At 39.0% G+C, this 21,699-nt stretch overlaps 2 protein-coding genes and 1 pseudogene across 2 annotated transcripts; all 3 read right to left on the bottom strand.

Annotated features, from left to right (window-relative positions):
* Positions 1–3,514: 3,514 nt before the first annotated feature.
* LOC104611565 (transcription factor-like protein) lies at positions 3,515–4,483 on the bottom strand. Its single transcript, XM_010278675.3, has one exon. It carries the CDS (start codon positions 4,414–4,416, stop codon positions 3,718–3,720), a length of 699 nt encoding a protein of 232 aa, XP_010276977.1. The 5' UTR covers positions 4,417–4,483; the 3' UTR covers positions 3,515–3,717.
* A 4,231-nt stretch (positions 4,484–8,714) lies between these two features.
* On the bottom strand, positions 8,715–10,030 carry LOC104611612 (protein DOG1-like 4). Its single transcript, XM_010278750.2, has one exon. It carries the CDS (start codon positions 9,622–9,624, stop codon positions 8,893–8,895), a length of 732 nt encoding a protein of 243 aa, XP_010277052.1. The 5' UTR covers positions 9,625–10,030; the 3' UTR covers positions 8,715–8,892.
* An 8,486-nt stretch (positions 10,031–18,516) lies between these two features.
* Positions 18,517–21,340, bottom strand: LOC148802942 (protein DOG1-like 3 pseudogene; annotated as a pseudogene).
* Between the last annotated feature and the right edge of the window lie 359 nt (positions 21,341–21,699).

The following is a 21,699-nucleotide window of genomic DNA, read 5'->3' as shown; positions in this document are numbered from 1 at the left end:
AATATTTTCAAAGTGATGGTGGCTTTGAAATTAAGACCTTTGAAAATTATTTTAATCATGTGGGTATCTCTCGCCGTATATCCTATCCATATACATAGGCACAAAATGGGCGAGCTGAACGCAAACATCACCATATTGTTGAGACTGGTATTGCTCTTATGACTCATGTTGGAGTCCCTCCTAAATATTGGTTCGAAGCCTTCTCTACTACCGCCTATCTCATTAATCGGCTTCCTAGTTTGGTTCTTGGATCATGCTTTCCGTTTGAGAAATTATTCGGTCGTCCTCTGGACTACCTCGAACTTCGTGCCTTTGGTTGTGAATGCTTTCCACATGTTCGGCCATATAATAAGTACAAATTACAATCTCACTCTCTTTCATGTGTATTTCTTGGGTATTCTAATTCTCATAAAGGATATGTTTGTTTGCATCACTCTACGGGACGAATCTTCATCTCTTACAATGTTATTTTTAAGGGGGGTTATTTTCTGTTTCTCCATACCACGGATACTGCATCACCACCATCCTTGACTCCACCTCCTCCGGTTGGGGCTCCTCCCCTTGTTGCTGATTCAGACACTGCATTGCCAGGCGAAGTTTCATCCTCTCCATTGTCTCCTTAGGATGTTGTGCCCCCACCTTCCACTTCCACTACTGAATCTGTTGCTTTCGTTTTACCACCTTCTTCTTCTTTGCATCCGATAACCACTCGATCTCGACATGGTATATTCAAGCCCAATCTGAGGTATGCCTTACTTGCTAGTCCTCTTCCTAAATCTGAACCAACTTGTTATTCTCAAGCTCACAAGGATCCTCGATGGGTTCCTGCAATGACTGATGAGTATAGAGCCTTACTTCAAAATAAAACTTGGACTCTTGTCCCAGCCCCACCTGATAAGAATATTATTGACAACTAATGGGTTTTTAAAATCATGCACAAGCCTGATGGTTCGATTGAGTGTTTCAAAGCGCGACTTGTTGCCAAAGGCTTCTCTCAGGAAGCTGGCCTTGACTATGATGAGACATTCAGTCCTGTTGTCAAACCAGCCATCATTTACATAGTACTATCTCTTGTTGTTTCCTTTAATTGGGATGTTCGCCAATTGGATGTTAGTAATGCCTTTCTACAGGGCCACATTTCAGAAGAAATATATATGAAACAACCAATTAGCTTTGTTGATCATAGATTTCAAACACATGTTTATCGTCTTCATCGATCTCTCTATGGTTTAACACATGTTTGTCGTCTCCATCGATCTCTCTATGGTTTGAAATAGGCACCTTGAGCTTGGTTCATTAGGTTGTGTGAATTTCTTCTCTTTCTTGGATTTCTAGAATCTCGTGCTGATGCCTCCCTTTTTATCTCCCGTTTTCGATCTGACATCATTTTAATTCTTATTTATGTGGATGACATCATCATTACAGGATCCTCTTCCTCTACTACTAACACCCTCATTCAACATCTTGCTTCTCAGTTTTCTATTCATGATTTGGCCTCTGCACATTATTTTCTAGGTGTTGAACTTCACCGATCATCGAATGGTTTTCATCTCTTAGCATAAGTATATTGATGATCTTCTGCATCGAGGACAACTTCATGATGCCAAACCTCTCTCCACTCCTATGCCAGCCTCCAGTTGTCTCACCAAATCGGAGGGTGAACCCCTCACTGATCAACCTTTCTTCTACAGTATTGTTGGTGCTCTCTAGTATGTAACCATTACTCATCCAAAAATTGCTTTTGCTGTAAATAAGATATATTAGTTCATGCAATCTCCTACTACGATCCATTGGGCTGCTGTAAAGAGGATTCTTCGATATCTAAAAGGTACCAGTGGTTATTGTGTGTTTCTTGGTCCTAACCTAATTTCTCAACTTACAGTGGCTCGATCCAGCACTGAATCAGAATATCGTAGCTTAGCCTCTACGGCTACTGAGATTTTGTGGCTTCATTTGCTCCTCTAAGAACTAAGTATCTCCCTCTCTGCAACTCCTTTAATATGGTGTGACATAGGGGCTAAATTTCTTGTTAACAATCATGCACTTTATTCTCGCTCCAAATACATCGAATTGGATATCCACTTCATTCGGGAGAAAATTGCAGCTAAACATCTTGATGTAACGGATCAAATAGCAGATGTTCTCACCAAACACAAGCTCACCATGTCTCTCCCGACTGTGCTTAAGGGGGGGTGTGTGTATGGACCTCCTCTCTCTCCTCCTTATCTATGTAAATTATGTCTATAAAGGTAATTCGACCATTATTCTCATACACCTTATTAGAGAAAACAGAACACTCAGGCTCAGCATCATGAGAGTGGGCCGGGCCACTAGAATCAGGAACATATTCTAACGCTAAGAGTCCGTCTGATTTGCAGAATCGAAATGAGAATTGAATTTCATTCTCAAAGGTAGATCGGATTGGTTCAGATAGGAATGGGAATAAGAATTGAAGTGGAATTTCATTCTCGAAGGGCAGGGAAAATGAGATTGAAAAATGGGATTTCGATTCCATGTTAGAATTGAAATAGCTGATTTCGATTCCAGACTCCCATTCCCACAAACCAAACGATCACTCTCTAACCCTCCTCTAACTCCCAAAAAAAAAAATGATTATTTTTTCTTAAAAAAATCTGTAAAAGACCCAAACATGCCCACCTCATTTCTCTCTGTATCTCATTTTATTGTTTAACTTGGCTCGACATAGAAATAGATATGGATTGTAAGCAGATCAAGTTGGAAACTGCGTGTTCTATTAAAATAAAATTAAACTAGAAAGATTTGCTAATCCTATAAATATAATCTCCAAGTGAGTCAGAGTTCTAGTAGCCAAAAAACAAAAGTGAGTGAGAGCTCAATTCTTTATCTTCAAAAGCTTGATCTCAGATAGAGAATCGTTCTCCTACATGATATCTCATGTATAGCTTGGTTTCAAACAAGCTGAAACCGGTTTTCTGATGGGTTTTGTGGACTCGACCGGTTCAATCAATTTTCGGCCGATCCGGTCTGCCAACACTGCCCCACCGGCCAACAACAACTAGGGTCTAGGGGTCCAATATCTACTATCTAGTAGGGCATCATTCACCAATCACTATATATATGATACAAGGTGGAGGCCACGGCCACCAGTATGCTAAGAAAGAAATATTCCAATTTGACGACCTGCAAACTTTCGGAGGCACCCAGACCCTCCACCTCTATACTGCATTCGTTCATGGACACGTGGTGCCTTCCACACACGTGTCTCCCTGCATGCCAGATTGAAATACAAATTTCATTCTCTGGGGGGGGAGCTGACGAGTGACGAAACAGTTTCTTTAGAGAGAGAGAGAGAGCACCTGGTTGCGTGAGGCAACGCATGCATTATGACTACTGTTTCGTCAGGTGGAATCATGCAGCCTGGGCCCCCCCTAATTGGTTCATTCTCTACTTCTTAGGTTTTTGTGCATGCGTTTCGCTACGCCGCGTCGACGTACTACTTTCTAAATCACAGTTCACAGGTACACATAGCGAATGAATGAACGGCTTTGATGGAATGAAATATGAAAAAGGCGGGACCCCCTATCACTGATGGATAGAGAGAGACATACAGATACAGAAAAATGGTGAACGAATGGAATTCTGATCTCCTACACCATAGATGAACGAAGAGTTGAAGACCATAACATGCAGATTAAAGAGTGCAAGTGATGATATGAGGTCGGAATCAGATCCCGATCACATGCTCTCTCGCTTACGGTCCTTCTCTAGCCCCCACCCACGAATGCCAAGCTGTACCTCGGCTGTGGCGATCAAGAACTCGACGGCCTGCTGTGGGGTCAAGATCTCCACAACTCTCCGGAGCGTTTTCAGCCGTAGATCGTCCGCCTTCTCCAGCACCTCCACCAACCGTTCGATATTCGCCTCCATATTGGCGGACGGGGAGACGAGGTCGCACGAGTTGTTCTGCCACTGGGACAGCTCCTCGGTTATCTCGTTCTCCTCCCTCACCGTCTGGCATTGCAACTCGCTGACTCGTGTGAGTTGACGTGGTGTCAGATCCCCAAGGTCGCCGGTACGGTGGCCACGGAGGAGATCAACGATTTGGGCCTCGAATCTGACGCTGGACTCGGTGTAGACGATGTGGAACACGGTGGTAGGCCGCCACCCGGCTATCCAGTGCAAGGAGCTCTCCAGTGAGGTAGTCCAGGGGGCGCTGAACATGGCGAGAACGTCGTGCTTGGCGGCGTGGGACTTGATTCGGTAGTAGTCCTCGTAGTGAGTCATGACCCGGTCGGCGAGTTGGCTGAGGTATCGGTGGTCTTCAGGGCTGGTGGGTTTTGGAGCGGCGGAGAGTTGACTGAGGAGGAGGTGGAGATGCTGAAGCCATGTATTGTGGAAGCGCTCGAAAAATGTTTTGGCTGGTATTGGGTTCATGATCTGAGCCGAGCCTGAGAGGAGGAGAGAGAGACGACAGAGAGTACAGAGCAGAGGAGCAGAGTGTGAGTTTGGGATTTTATACAGGAGGTTTTGGCAACCGTTACACAAGTAGCTGGCGCGTGCAGTCTACGTGGATAAACACGAATTGTTCTTTGGGGAAGGGAGACTGCACTACTGGTCTAGCAAAAGTGAAAAACTAAACAAAACGATTTTTCAGTAATAAACGAAACGAAATTAATTATCAATAATTGAAATATTTAATTAAGCGTGTTTTTCAACGTGAATGTTTTTTTTCTGATTATAAAAAGTAAGAAATGTGTTTTTAATATAAAGTAATTATTTACCAATTCGATTTAGATAAAAAATATTAAATACATTATCTTAACCCCCGTTTGAGAGTATCTATTAAATAAATAAGTGCTTATAATAATAAGTATATCAATAAGTGCTATTCAGTGTTTGATGTAAAAAATATTAAATACATTATCTTAACCCCCATTTGGTTATGTTTATGTTTTTTTATTTAATGTTTGTATTTTATTTGTTTGTAAAATTGAGAAAGATAGTAATTATAATCGTTTATGATAATTTAACGCCACTAAGCACTACATGAGCATAACAATGAAAAAATGCCTAATTATTTGTGAAAGTTAAAAAAAAATAACTTTTTTAAACGGTAGGTGTGTAAAAAAATCAAAGTCCAATTTTACCATTCTGGATGCATATAAAAGAGCAAAAGAGTAAGGGAAATTGCTGAAATGATAATGTTTATTGAATAAATGTCCACAAAACTAAACACCCACTAAGTCAAAATTTTGAGTTTTTAAAATGGACTTATTGTAGCATAATCAAATCCCACTGCCACCAAGGTTGGGATTTTAAGGGGATGGGGTGGGGCGGTGGGCTACCTTCCGTTGTGTAGCCCCATGAAGCTAAAAAAAACTGAAATAAGTATTTTTGTCTTTTTTTTTCTCAAGAGCTACTTATTAGTACAATCTCATTTAAAATAATTAATAATTACTTATTCAAATAAATACTTAAAAATAATGGAAAAGTACAAACGGGATCAATGCAGATTTCTGATTTTCATTACAAAGTTATAAACATTCAAAATGTCAACAACCCACACTCTATGCATCAACACCTGCTTGTCACTCCCAAGTTGGGGATTAACATATAAATGCACATAACAGTAAATTTGGGTTTAAAGCAAGAATGAAAATAAAATGAGAATTCATTAATGTTCAATTATTTTTCTGAAAAGAAAACGATTTATTCCTAAGCTATTAAAAGTAAAAAAAATTATAGTTATTCTTGTAAGCCTGTTTAAAATGAAAAAGGGTACTGATACAGTTGCAAAATACCCCTCTGGTAGAATTCTTCTGAAAAAGGTATAAAAATGTCTAAAATACTGATAAAATTACTATTAAGACTGATTTCTATGAAAAAATAATAAAAACTTAAACAATACAAACAAAGAGAATGACTTATTGATATGAAAGATAAATTTGAAATATAAATAAGTTTGGAGTAATAATTCATATGAATAGAAAATTTATAAACAATCATTTTTGTCAAAAATAAGGTATTTTAGACAGTTTCATGCCTTTTAAAAGATTTTATTAGAGAGGAGGTGATACCCAATGAAAAAGAGCAACTATGATAGGTAATTTATTTTTTTCCTTCCAAGCTCAACATTAACCCCTTGCTCGTGTTGTACTTCTACCAAAAAAAGACTTATTTTTGAGTGGTTGAGTACTATAGAGAGAAGTCTTGTCTCTTGTGTAAATATGACACACTAAATCAGGGTGCCAGGTCAGAAAAGACATTTCAAGATAAACTTTGTGTTCTATGTCATGAAGCAATAGAATCCTTTTTGCATCTATTTATTGATTGTAAATATACTCAAGCTATTTTCTTTGCAGTACCAAAGGAACTTACATCTTAATAATATATTTCAAGGCTCCTGGGTGTCTTTGTATAAATAACCGTTATACTTTGATTAAATACTAATGAGGGTAGAATTGACCCTCTACTGACATCATGATACATGGCATCTCAAAATAGTTGGATGACACACTGGTATCATCTAGGCGATGATTTGTCTTAGCCAAAATGATGGAGTCTCAGGGTGACCTATTTGCCTCTATCACTGACTTGGTGACCTGCCTCCGCCTCCTACTTGGCGACCTGCATCGGCTGCTGACCTGGCGACCTGCATCCGTTGCTGACCTGGCTACCTACCTCTGCCGCCCACCTCGCGACTTGCCTCTACTGCCGACTGGCAACATGCCTCTATCGCCGATTTGGCGACCTGGTGACCTTGTCTACACTCGGGCACCCTAACGTGCACGGCTAGCAGCACCTCGCCTAGGGCCAACTTGTGGTACCTCGTTAGTACTGGTTGAAGTAACATCAACGTGAGGAGTGACCTCCCTCGAGGGCTTGCTGACCTAATTGAGGTCCAGGTGGCAACCTGCGAGACATGCTCGCTGAACAACTCTGCATGCATCTCGTCACTCCTAGGTTTCTCGGATGTCATCTCTCACACCGGATGTTTCAGAGGAAATTGAGTAAGGCACAAAGATTGGCCTATGTGCAAAACTACCTCTGAGGACTTCGGATCAGTTAGGCACATTTTTCCGGACATCTTGAACGTGATGCGTGAAACCCACGCCAAACAATACCTATATAAGGGTCTTACCTCCAACCTCGGAAGGTAGATGCACAATTTAGCTCTCGCAGCTCTCTATCTAGCTTTTAGCTCTCTTAAAAAATCTCCAACTCGCTGAGTTAAGCATCGGAGTGGCCACCCTTGGTAAAACAACCTAGGCACTCTGACATTGTTTCCCTATAAGTCGCCCCAATAAGCTATACAACTTGCCACCATTCAGTTATGCATCAGAGCCACATTCCAGTTAAGAACCATTCAATCAAGCATCCGAGTCACCTTCCAGATAGGAATCATTTAGCTAGGCATCTGAGCTACATTCCAAATAGAAATTATTAAACTAAACATCCGTAGGAATTCTTCAACTAGGCATCCAAGCTAAGAATTATTCAACTACCGAAACACGAATCATCACATACAATCAATTATTTTTGCAAATTTTAGGATGAATTACTATTGCTTATTATTATATTTAATATGCCCAAAATGAGTCCAATATTTCTCATGGTTTTGATATGCATTCCACTACTCAATAGTTTTTGCTTCCTATCAACCAATCTATTGATTTAATCTTTATAAGGAAAATTGATTTAGGTCTGACTCTTTATTCAGTTTTGATATGATAATTACCTCTATTGATTAAGCTGAATTTTTGCTATTATGCGGGCCTTAACAGAGATCCAGAACTGGTTTTATAAACAGATAGTTCGAGCCTTAAGGCAAGTGATCGAAGACCAGAAACTTAGTTATTAACCTTTCAAATGTGAAGTTTTATTTTGTAATTTTTTGTTATGTATGACTATCCTGTTGGAACTGCAAGGGTAAATGAATTTGTAAATATTTCATCTCTCTAATATATTAACTTTATCTTTCAAAAAAAAACGTCAGAAAACATAATTATTATGGTAAAAACGTAAGCAAATATTTGAAAACCAATATTTTATTATTTTTAAATCAAAAAGCTATTTTTTTTTAGAAAGCTACGTTTAGATTTTCAAAATGGGAAACATTTGCAGCATTTTGATGCATCGGTATCCACAAGTTAGACAAAGAGAACTCCATTTGTGAATCTGTAGTTGGTTGTTCTCTGATTTCAAAATTTAAAACCAACCACGTTGGCGAACTTCAAAATTAGTCTGACATGGGTTCTCACCAGGCTTGCATGTAACATGGGCTGGGCCTGGCCCAAAAGTCAGTGTGATTATTATCAAAGTTTTCAATAAATTCATAAAATTGGATTTTGGTAAAAATTTAATTGATGAACCTTGTAGATGAAAAAGAAAGCCCACATTAAATAACTGTCTTACAGTTAGAAAAATATGGCTTCCCCAAAAGGTTTTTAAGTGGCTTTTCCAAAGCAGATTAACCAAAGCTATAGCCTCCCAAACGGGCCCTAAATGAGCAATGATTTCGGGTTCCCTCTGTTGGAACATTTTTTAATACATTTAGGTATAGAAGATCCTAGTTAGATTTGCCTGCATGAGTGATGCAGTGAACTCAGAGAGGGAGAGAGAGAGAGAGAGAGAGAGAGAGAGAGAGAGAGAGAGAGAGAGATTGGTTTCTCCATTTGTAAAGAGTAAAGAGGGCCCAAGGCAAGTGAAGTGCAATATTTTAAACCTATGAAACTTCCAATTTTTCTAGACTGGATTATATTAACTCTGTGGATCCACATTATCATGAAAACATTCTGAACAACTGTCTGTAACACTAAAAGCGAGCCATTGAGTCCATAGTCTCCATTGTTAGAGACATGGAGCTCTCATGTGACCATGCATTAAAATTTAAAACGAGTGGTCCAGCTGCTAGTTTGAATTATCATGGCCAAGGCCAAGCTCTCTTTTCTCTCCCCACCTTCTCATCTGAATCTTCAGCATCAACGTTGCCGCCATGAAATCCACACACTGCAAGGGTGTGAGCACATCCAGCACTCCTTTCAATGCTTTCAGGCGAAGGCAATCGGCGGTCTTCATCACTCGTTCCAATCCTTCCAACACCGTCTTCAAAGCCGCATCCACGAACCCGTCTAACTCGCCCACCACCTCCCCATTTCTGACTCGGGTTGCGAGGCGAGCCAACTCAACCATGCGCCTGTCCGCCAACCCCACCTGCTGCCTCTCCATTTCCATTTCCACTTTCTGCTCCTCCGACCTGATCCTCGTCCGAAGCTCCACCATCCTTTTCAACTGCTCCTCCGACATGTGCTCTAGGCTCGGCCCGGGGACATGTGTGTGTCGCAGCGAGTGTACGAGGCGGAAGGCCACCGAGGGTCGCCAATCCGTCATCCAGATGTAAGCATTCTCTAGAGGGGTCAGCCATGGGGGACAGAAGAAGCCCAGAATGTCTTCATGAGCCGCTGCCCACTTAGCAGTGTAGTATTCCTTGTAGTGGGTCACGGCTTTAATGACCAGGGCTCGATGTTTTGCCTCGTGAGACTGGTCTCTTGGGACAGACAACAACTCTTGAAGGTTTGTTTCAAGTTGGTGGAGCCATTTCTCATAGAACTCTGAGAACCTCCCCTGAACTTGGCTATTCATGACTTGTGTACTTTGTATGTAGTGTGGCTGTGTGAGTGTATGTGTATGTGGGGAGGGAGAGAGAAAAGAGGAAGAGAGAGAGAGAGAGAGAGAGAGGAAAAGAGAATTTTAGTGAACCCAAAATTGAGATTGAAACATTGAAAGGAGGTATATTTATAAGGGTGGTCATTTGTTGAGGCAGTTAAAAGGTTAAGAGAGAATAGAACAGGTGGAGGGTAGAATCTACGCCACGGCTGCATGAGGTAGTGAGTTTGGGATGTGCGTGGCTTTCGCATGGCTTACGCGCATCACTCCCTCCCTCGCGCGTTTGAAAGGGTGACTGACGACGCTTTAGCTAATAGCTAGCGAGGAGGAGAGAGAGAGATAAAGAGAGAGAGAGAGAGTCTGACTCACAACCTGTGCATTTCTTCTCTCTCCCCTAGACGGATGGCTAGACCCTACTCTCTCTTACTCCTCTGATCCTCTCCTCCTCCTCCTCCTCGACTTTCGACTCCATGGAATGGAAGGGGAAGAGAGTGGAGGGTGGTGGCTTCACACTTCACTGCAGCGGCCACTAGGCCGCTTACTGCTGTGACTCTGCGACGGGCATGGACGGCGTGAAAGAATCTCGCAACACGTGCCGTACATGCAAGAGATGGGCATGCAACCAACATCTGTGATGGGTCTCAAGACTCTCAACTCTCAACCGGGTTCAAATTAAGGCCCAAGTGGATCCCACCGGTGGGTTAGTATTCGGATCCAATGGCTAGGGTTTAAATGAATCTCCCATGTCCCGTGGTGGGACCAACTCCAGTGAAGGGAGTATATGTGCTTTCCCAATTCCCACAATCCCACCCGGGGGATTGCTGCTGCAGCTGAATGCTGCTGACTGTTGAGTGCTGACCGATTCCAACTACTTGTAACTGAACAACCCCAGGCCCCAGCCAGTTCTCTTCTCCAAGGCTGAGAGGTGGATCTGCCATGAGCCCACGTGTCTAAGACCATCTCTCTCTACTCTCTACATGTTTTGTTTCGCCGTTCACGTGAACGCATAATAGTTAGGTTAGGTGAACAGGGCGGGGATGGCGAGGCTGGTGGAGCCCACTTTTTGTAAGTTTTCCCTCCAAAATCAATCAATTCAACACTGGACGGTTCGGATGATATCACTCGCTTGACTAGTTATATTGTGCTTAGACTGTTCAAAATATTGGGTGGGACTGGCTTGTGTTGTGTGTTACGAAGGTATGATGTGATGTGATCAATCCACACTTTCTGTAGTGGCTCTGTAGTCTATTCACATCAGCCCTTTACCCTGTATTGGCACTTTGTATACAAGTTGAAAGATGGCAAGGGAAGGGATTTGAGTTCGCCAATTAATGATGAGGGGAACTTGTGGAGCCTATTTCAGCTTTTGTACCATGTTCTCTATGTTGTGTTCCAAGATAATGGGCCTAATTTTAAAATTTAGGCAGTGTTTGGTTGTAGTGTAATTTTTTTATTAATATAAATGCACAAGAGTGTAAATGTAAAAAAAGGCAAATCTTTATTTAATAAGCTAAAATTTGAAACAAAAATAGGTCAAAATTTATACTCAAATCATTTACATTGCCATGGTTTTGCATGGAGAACCTGTTTCCATTGAGGATTAAGGATGAAAGGTAATTTTATCTCCAATGGGAATCAAGGTCGAGGATGGGGAATATGATCCATGCTCCAAATCAGCTCCATTTCCATTTCTAGTGGGGTGTGTTCTTAAAGTATTGGATTTTGAAATGTAATGAGAAAATCTATAATGCTGAAGAGGTATGATATCCCCATTTGTAGGAGTATGCATGATCTCGCTGTTAGGGAGATCTGGGATAATCTTGTTGCCACCAGGGTTGGGGGGTTCAGGGATGGGGGATGGGCTACTCCCATTTTGTAGCCTGTCAAAATAATAAAAAAAAAGTATAGTATCCATCAATTGGTGTCTTATTCTCTGGTTTGCTGTAGTGGAGACTTAGACCCATATAAAAGTTTGATATTAGAAGAGATTTGACCAATCAAAACCCATGTGAATTTTGATGAATACCATATGATCAGTTACCATTTGTATAGTACTGATTGATTGATTTCAAATCCTTTTGATATGATCATGTCTTTCTGGTGTCATAATCGAACCCTATGTACTGAATCAATTTTGAAGGTAATGAAGTGTGTTGCGTTTTAGAACACAAAAAATAACCATTTTTAAAATGTTATGATATTTTGTGCACTTAGAACCATGAATTGTTGGTTCTAGAACATACCATGCTCCAAAAGAAAGCATGTCCAATGTAGTGCATTCTTCTGAAACTAATTAGAACACAAACTCACCATAGTAGTAAGTACGCCCTAAGGTTATGTTTGGTTTGAAGGAAAAAGTAGGGAAAGAAAGGAAAGGAAGAAAAACCTTTATTAATCTTGTATAGGTTTTCCTGCATTTTCATTCCTTTCCCTACTCTATAAGTCTACATCCTTCAAATCAAACATAGCATAAGTGAGAAATTTCAGGGTCATTTGATAATAATTGAAGTGCCTAATTTAAAATGACTTATTGCTTTGACTTTTATGCTATGTTTGAGAAATATACAAATACAAATTTATTCAATGCAAATACAAAAGAAGCCTATGTGTATGAACTGCACATATTTGTATTTACCAGAATATATTTGTATTTGTGCTATTCCCAAATGGAGCCTTAATGGATAAAATATTTAAATATCATAATATTTGAGTGCATAATAACTAATCAAAACAACTTCGATTTTAGTTATTAAAGACCTTGCAACTTAGAGGTCGACTTCTATCAGGCAAATGTGTGCTCACATTGTTTTAACAGCTTTTTATAACCTTGCATTGAGAATATCTCCCTATTAAATAAACCACATAAGTACAGAAATATTCTCACTGAAGCTGAACTCAGCAAACTTATTCACTAGAGCTGTATTTGGTTTGAAAGACAAGGTAGAAAAAGGAAGGTGTCACAACTTAATTAAATCAATTTTTATTTTGCCTTCCTTTCCCTAAGTAAATCAACAAACCCATTTATAAAAGATAAATCAACAAGGTAGAAAAGGAACTCGGCAAACCCATTTTGATTTATAAAAGATAAATCAACAAACCCATTCAATTCAAACACTTCAACTGTAATTAATCAAACAGCCTAAGTAGTTTTATTATTTCTCCTTGTCTTTTTTTTCACTCTACAAAGAGAATGTAGGCCCTCCACCTCATCATTTGTCAAGTCCTAATCTCTTGTCAAAATAAATGACGGTTGAGATGACTTTATAAGAAATATGGGCCAATTGGTAACCCGTAAATAATAATGTGGATCTTTTCCTTATCTGAGGACAATTTGTCAGACTTGGAATGGACCAAATGGTTGGACCTATTGGCAATAAAAATTCAAAACAATTTTTGGGCTGCCTAGTTCTTAAGAAGTTGAGTTGGTAAAAACTATATTTTTTATTCGAATGAGAGGAATAATTTAATCAGACTGCAGACAAGCCGTTTGGCCCATAAAGCAATGTTGAAAACAGTTTTATGTCTAATCTGAGTCCGACATATTGATTACAATACAAAACTATGCATATTGGGGGAATTCCCTCTTCGAAAAGAGGTTCAGCGTTAATATCCCTGGACCCTGGATAGGACTCTACCAGATTGGAAATTAATGGAAAATGTAAAGCAAAGGTCAGCTTTGGCTGCAATTAAATTAGCTTTGCTACCTAACTTACCTAAGACCTTCGATCCCTTTAGGTTTCTCTATTTACTTGAAACCTATAATTTTGACCACAAAATTATTGGGTTTGTTTATTGCAAAGATCAAGACAAGAAAAGTATAGGCATTTTTTTTTTTTTTTGAAAGCATAAGAATAGGCATTTTATCGAAATACCCTCACCCTTTGTTTGGTTTGAAGGAAAAGGTAGGGGTTCAAACCAAACACAGCCTTAACGATAAATTATCAAATTTTCTTTTAAAATTGATATTACTCCTCAATAGCCATTGTTTGCATATGTGAGATAGAATTTGAAACATTTGTATAATATATTTTCCACAGAGAAAATTTTTAATGGCTTTTGAATTTTCATAAATGTGTTATGAAAAATGCAATAAGAAGACTCACATTAATAATTAATAACATAAAAAAGACAAAATTAAAAGGAAATCATACAAAAATTCTAATTAGCAACTTGTGGGTCATTGGGTTGAATCCTATAGGGTCAGGAAATGTTTAAAAATTGCATTTTGTTAAATTGGGTCAGATTACGGTGGAGGCCAACGATTTAGAAAATATCTCAGGCCAAACCAATAAATTATGCTTTGAGAAATTTTCAGACCAAGTGCATTTTCTAATACAGTTTGGGCATTAATACATTAATACATTCAACCATATTTATATGTAAATATATGTTTGGAACAAACAATAAATCTATTTAGTGTTTACAACTTAAATATATACAGTTTATAACAAAACACACACACAAAAAAAAAAACATTTGAACGAGGCAAATAAATTCAGTTCAATAAATGTAGTACAGTAAAAAATTAGAATATGCATCAATATTCACATTTAAAATGTTCGAAATAAATATATTATTAAACCTTCTCCTACTAAAAACATGCAAATTTAAACATATACTAAAAAATAAAAAAATATCAAAATTTTGGTCCAAAAATTCCAAAAAAAATAATTGATATTTTAACCGAATTCTTTTCTCCTAATTCCTTAATCAATTGTTCCTATACTCTCAGTTTCTCATGTCTTGGCCTTGAATCTAGACCCTACACTTTGACCTTCCATTGAGTTGGAGTGGGAGGAGATAGAGTAGAGATAATTAGACGAAAAAATTAAAAAATGGAGAGATAGAGAGGGAGCCGAATTGAAGTTGGAAAGATAGAGATGATGGGGGGAGAGCCAGATAGGATAGAAACTTTCAATTGTTTTCTTTACTAACGGGTTCGATGAAGGCTTGGAAAATAGAGATCGGATGTACTAGACTCAATATTATAAGCACGTTAAATGAGCACTTGATAAATATGTTTATCTTATCTTATCTCATTTTACTTATATTATCTTATTTTATATTATATTATATTATATTATATTACGATTTATGATTTCGTTTGATCTAACAGTTTGGACCATATAGTGAACATCCCTAAATTGTAACAAACCCAATTTGTTGATAATCTCTTAAATACATGCCAACTCTAAACAAGGAATAAAAACCTATTCATCACTAGGCTGGTTGGTAAGGTCTCCTATTGATTGTAAAGAACACTTAAACCGAATCCTACCTACACTTGGTTTGGGGGATTTATGGGGTTTGGGGATAACCCTTTATGTAGCCCCATGGAGAAAGACAAAAAAAAAAAAAAAATGAAAGAGTAGCTCCCTAGGGTGATGAGTACATATATTACAATTGAAAGTAGTTAAGTTAGTAGAGGAATGGAAGGTTTCAACTGTCCAAGCTATGAGGGGTGAGTAAGTACATAAACTCTAAGGAGATGTTTTGGTATTTCATCAAAACACAAAAGAAGATGTAAGTTTTAGGTTTTAACTTCTAAGCCCAATTTACCACAAATTAATAATCTATCAAAAAAAGGGGGAAATTATAGTCTTAACCGGTTAAACATTTAAAATTAGGCAGCAAGTTGGTTCAAAAACCAACAAAACTCTGACAGTTGGCTCTACATTTCAAATTATAAAAACCCTGCCATGTCATCAGAGGCTTATGTGGATTTTTCCAACATGGGACTCTTAACTCATTTTGGACACATCAAAAAGCCTTTACCAAAATTTCCCTTAATGTTGGGTTATTTGAAAATAATAAAAGGGTTTTCAGTTTCTCTCTCACTCCCTCTGTCTTTTGATCTCCCTCCCACTTTCTCACTCCCATAGTTGTGTCTCTCTACTTAACAATTGTATGATTTGAAAATAGACAAAAATGGTTTTCGGATTTTGTTGGTGCTCGGATTGGCCGAGGACAACAAAGTAATTTCGTCCCTAGGCTCCTGAGACTGGCCGAAGGCTTCAAGGGTTCGGAGAGGTTGCTACCGAGGCGGAGGTATGCAGGCTGAGGCGGAGGAGGCTCCGAGTACTACGGAAGCTAAAGGCAGGTGGCCAAGGTACTACAAGATAGAATATGTCAGAGACCCCGTGTGAGAACCCGAGGTAGAGTCTCCGCCGGCCAAGTTAGTACGGGGTACGAAGAGGGGAACTAAAATACAGTTTTTGAGACCAATTCCAAATCCAGATGTCGATTGTATTAGACTCCTCTCCTTACTTGGAGGGGGTACCCCTATTTATACTTGAGTTGCCTGGAGGTAAGTGGAGATGAACGCCTGAGATGGGTGTCATACGAGGGCGATTAGAGAGCTCTATGAGGGCGCGTGGGCACTTCGTGATTGGCCCCGTACGAGGGGAGCATGGTAACCCCTGCTGTAGCAGATCTCGTTCCCGAATTTGGCGTTCGTGGGCTGGGTTGGGTCACCCCACATCAGTTTTTATATTTACATCCTCTCTCTCTCTCTGTTGGTCTATCATTCTCTTTCTTAGTCAATCTCTCCTTCTCCCTCATTCTCTCTATTAATCGATCTCTCTTTCTCCCTCAATATCTATCATTCTCTCTCAGTCTCTCTCCCACTCCCTCTCTCGTTCTTTTTTTTTTTTCTTACACAATTATATGGTATTAACCAAACTGTATACTAGAACATAAGACCAACCACTTATACAATCAAGTTATAAACTTCTATCAAGTTGGTGTAAATTCATAACCAAGAGTTTTTTGTAAATTTCATACCAAGTTGGTCTTATGTTCTTTAATACAGCCTGGTTAATGCCGTATATGAGAGGGAGTGGAAAATAAACTGAGGGAGGATGATAGAGATTGAGGGAGGATAGATTTGACTGGGAGAGAGAATGAGGGAGAAGGAAAGATTAACCGAGAAACAAGATGAGAGAGATTGAGGGAGAATGGTAGATTAATTGACAGAGAAAATGTAAGACAGAGGGAGAGAGAGAGATGACTATGAGAGAGACAACTAGGAGAGTGAGAGAGTGGGAGGGAGATCAAAAGACAAAGGGAGTAGGAGAGAAATTGAAAACCCTTTTTTCTTTAATTTTCAAATAATTCAGCATTAATGGAAATTTCAACATATGCTTTTTTTGTTGTGTCCAACATGGATTAAGAGTCCCATGTTGGCAAAAGCCACATAAGCCTCTAATGACCTGATGAGGTTTTTATAATTTGAAATGTATAACCGATTATAAGAGTTTTATTGATTTCTAGACCAACATGCAGCATCACAAACTAGGTTGGTCTACGAGCCAAGTCTTAGGCCAAGCTAGGCCACAAACTAGGCTGAGTCATGTTTTTTAAAAATTTTAAAAAAAATGAAAAAATTAACATAAATTAAAAAATATGGTTTTGGCTGTATACAATTGCTTATATACAATAATAAAATGAAATAATATAATAAAATTGAAAATAAAATTTTATATTATTAATTTATTATATAATTGTTGCTGAGCCACGAACCGGGCTAAACCATGCTTTTTAAAAATTAAAAAAAAATAATGAAATAGCCTTTACCAATCTAGTGTTAATAATACAAAGTTTTATTTATTTATTTACTTATTTTACTAAATTATTTAATTAGTTAATAATTTAATAATCTTACAAATTATTATTGCTAGCAAAGTAAGACCTAGAATCATGTATATAAACATATATATATATATATATATATATATATATATATATATATATATATATATATATATATATATATACTCTCACTTGATTGTCTATTTATCTCATTTATTTTTTAAATTTATTTATTTATTAAATTAAATTATTTATTATTTAACTATTTATAATTATTCCACTATATAAAACAAAAATACAATAACAAAAGTCATCTCTCCCTCTTTCACTCTATTGCATGATGGCCCCGATTATTTATTTATTATTTTGTTTTATTAAATTAAATATCTTATTATCCATAATAAAAAAATTTACGTTTCACAATTTTTTTATATAATAATTTAGGCAAACCACTTACCATCATGTTTTGCCCTCGCTTGTCCCCCCCCCCCCCCCCCCCCCCAAAAAAAAAAAAAAAAAAAAAAAACACATGAACACAAGTTATGGGCCCCATTTTGCAAATCTTTTTGGAACAATTTTTTCGTAATTATGAGAGTCAAAAGACGCATTGAACTTTTACATGAAGAGTCAAAAGACGCATCGAACTTTTACGTGAAGAGTGAAAAGATGCATTAAGAGTCAAAAGACGCATTGAACTTTTACATGATAAGAGCCAAAGCACTTATCATCATGTTTTTTTGTGTAAATACTAAAACACAAAAAACTTCATTAAAACTTCCCGAAATCAGTTCAAAATGGATTTTTTTTTGTCTTTTCGACACTCCAATTTTTGATAATTAACCAAACAAAAATAAACCAAAAATCAGTCTACCCCACTTGTGAACAGCCAAAATAACGCGCAGAAAAACGCGCCAAACGAGCAATCTCTCTCCGTGATGGGGGGCAATATGTCCCTGAAGCGAGTTAAAATGGACAATGGTTGAAAATCTACCTTCCTCAGAATGGGCCTCCTGTCTGCATTAGTGCAGTTGCTAGACGACAGTTGTGTTCTTGTGCGGACATTCTACTTCTAGGAGAACCCATGTACTTTCTCTTAATGCGGGAAAAACTCCACCTGTCTTGTCAATTTCGCTTTTGTCTCTAGTCTTTTTACTTCTTTTCGTCCATTGCACTTTCATTCTCTCTTCGTCGCTTACCAATACGCAATAAGTAAGTTCAACTTCATTTCTCCATTTGTTTCAGTCTTTCGGAAAGTAGGGAGGTTTCTTTTCAGATGCTATGTCGTAATTGGGCCGGCGGGAGGAAAAAAAAAGGTTTTGTCCCCGAAAAATCCCTAGAGGTTCGCTGTGGATCCTGCCGTGAATTAGTAGTTTTAAGTTTAAACTAACAAAATCTCGGCAATTTCATCCACACCCACCATTAATAAAGGGGAGAGCGTCCACGAATGGGACCCGATGAGTCCTGGTTACGTTCTTCTCTGGTTTTTCATCCTAGTTTAGTGTGTAACGGACAACTGGGTTTCGACTTTCAACTCTCAAATTGCTTGTTGATGACCAAAAAGAGTCATGCTAAGGTCGACACTGGCATGATTCCATTTCTAACGTGTCGCCCCTTTAAATGTAGACTATCAGGATTCGAGCTTCCTTTACGGTGTTGTCTCCCATGTATCTTTAATGGATTGTCAGCGGTGATTTTGACGGAGCAGTCAAACTAATGTCCACCATCCGGAATTTGGGATTTCAGAATGTTATCCAAGTGGGATGCATCAGCCATTGGGTCGTCTCCAGCATAAAATTGAGCGAATGTGTCAAGGACGGAGCTTCTGTGTGTTTCGTTGAGCAGTGAGTGAGCCAATGACTACACCGAGTCACCGACAATGTCCACTCGCTTGGGCTGAGTTCAAATCCACTCGGAAGGACAAATGTACATGCATGGACATGGAAGCTTCAAGGTTCAAACCAGTCTCTTACATTAATACTCATATTACAGTAAACACTAACAGATCCATATATAATGCATCCTTTAACCTTATACATCAATATCTCACAGACACAGACACAGACTAGTTTAAAGCTATTACAATCCATTAACCAACACCTGAAGCCAAGATTATTAGCTCTCTTCTCTAGCTATATCTAACAATTCCTCCCTTTCTGATCATCCATTCCTTCTTTTGCCCCACTCGTGAATGGAGAGGTGCAACTTCTTGGAAGCAACCAGAAGCTCCACGGCCTACAATGGTGTGCGGATGCCCATCAGTTCCTTAAGCGTGTACAACAGGCCTCATCCTGTCAGCTTCTTCCATCATACTCGCCAAAGCTAGTGCATGTTCGTCTAGGGTCCCGTCGACATGTGAATTTGACGCACCGATTAGGTCGTATTCGTTGGCCAGTGGCTGATCCGCTATGTCTTCCTGCAAACTCGCCATCCGGGTTGATAGTTTCTCTTCCTCTCTGATGATCCTGCACTGAAGATGGTTCACCATCGGAAGTTGCTTCGCCGACAGCTCGCCGAGGTTTCCCTTCCTCTGTCCCTGCAGGAACTCGTCGAGTTGGGTGCTGCAGAGGGAATAAATAGACCAGTCGGATTGATAGGGAACGCCTGCAGCCGGCGATCCAGAGGAAGGAATTCTCGAAGGAGGCACACCAGGAGGGGGCAAAGGAGGTGGCGTTTTCTCTGGCTACAATGTTTCGCTCTCGACGTAATCTTGCAAGTGTTGGATGTTGTTTTGAATGCGACGAGGGTGAGATAGCTCGCATCGTCTGTTCCCAGGGGACAGAAAATTTTCTGTCCCCACCAATGGAATTCTGCCACGCCGCATTATTTTTGAAACAATAATTTAACGGAGTCCGGACTTAAACGGCAGTCTGAACAAAAAACATCAAATTTTAGGGAAATTTACCGCCCAGCCAGGGACATAAATATTTACCTCCAACAGTACTATTTTAGAAATTTCGATTTTTTATACTCTGTAAATTCAAATTTCCACCCAATTGACTATCGGACCTCCATAGAAAAACCCAGAAATGGCCCTCATTTAACATCCCGCTGCGGTTAATCTCTCTCCTCACAACGTCCTTCTTCGTTTGAAGAAGACGACAGAATTTCTGCAAGTGGAGGGTTGCCACTGGCATTCGTTTGAAGAAGAACCTAGGAATACACATAACATCCCACCGCGGTTAATCTTCTCTCTCCCAACGGCGTTAATCTTCTCTCCCCTTCCAATTTCCTTCTTCATTTCTTCCGTTCACCGGCGTTCGTTTGAAGTTGACGAAAATCTACTTTTACTCACTATTTTCTACTAGTTTTACTCGCTATTTTATACGTGACATCCGAAGACCGAACCTTTTCATTCGAGCAATGGAAGACAAGGTAAGATTCTAACACTATTTCTTTCCTCGCACTATGTCATTTTTATTTGTAAAATCCCGCATTTCCCTTCATTTTTTGATCTTTATTTTGATCTCGATTGAAGCATTCGAACAACCAAGTTGTTCACACATTCTTCCTTCGCTGTCATTCTTTCCATTTTTTCCCTTTTGTTTTCTTTTGTAGTTTCGAATGGAGGAACCCTTTGAGGTCCAAGTACCCTTATAACTTGATATCCTGAGGCGAACTGTCGCTGCTTGCCACCTCCCACCTCCAAGATTTACCATAAATACTTTGGGCAACAAATTTTACGCAGTGGTTACTGTGACTGCGTGGGGCGATGTGAAGAGGCTTCTATAGGGACACAACCGATGCTCCCGATGAATCCATTGAAATGGCTGCATGAGTGGCCATCTAATATCTGCGATCACGCCGGCAGATCAACATAAGGGATGCAAACTTCAATGCCATGAAAGAGTGCCAGCGTATTTGCCTTGAACGGGAGGCTGAACTAGAGGACGTGAGGATAGCATATCTAGCATTGAGACGTGAGCTTTTGTAATTGCGCGATGAGGTGGAATGCTTGCGGAATATTGATACACAAAATGATGGAAGCGGTCACCATTAATGAGATCGGAATGTGTCTAAATGACTGGATGTTTATGCCGGATCAAACATTTTGCCTCTAATCTATTTACGTAAACTTATTTTTGTAAAAGTACTTACTTTCATAAACTCCTTTCAAAAATCTCCCATGTCCGGCATTAACCATATTTTTATATGATTAGTCTTTATGCGTTATGTTAATACATTTATCCACTTCCACCATAAACGATTTATCTTCCTAAATACATCGGAATGTGTCTAAATGACTGGATGTTTATGCCGGATCAAACATTTTGACTCTAATCTATTTACGTAAACTTATTTTTGTAAAAGTACTTACTTTCATAAACTCCTTTCAAAAATCTCCCATGTCCGGCATTAACCATATTTTTATATGATTAGTCTTTATGCGTTATGTTAATACATTTATCCACTTCCACCATAAACGATTTATCTTCCTAAATACAGAACAAGTCAAGAATAACG

Source organism: Nelumbo nucifera, chromosome 1, assembly GCF_055504915.1.
Source record: "Nelumbo nucifera cultivar China Antique chromosome 1, China Antique-T2T, whole genome shotgun sequence".
In the NCBI taxonomy this organism is placed as follows: Eukaryota; Viridiplantae; Streptophyta; class Magnoliopsida; order Proteales; family Nelumbonaceae; genus Nelumbo; species Nelumbo nucifera.
This window is presented reverse-complemented; position numbering and strand designations above follow the sequence as displayed.

Coding starts and splice junctions, on each gene's coding strand:
- LOC104611565 (XM_010278675.3), bottom strand. CDS start 4,416: ATGAACCCAATACCAGCCAAAACATTTTTCGAGCGCTTCCACAATACA.
- LOC104611612 (XM_010278750.2), bottom strand. CDS start 9,624: ATGAATAGCCAAGTTCAGGGGAGGTTCTCAGAGTTCTATGAGAAATGG.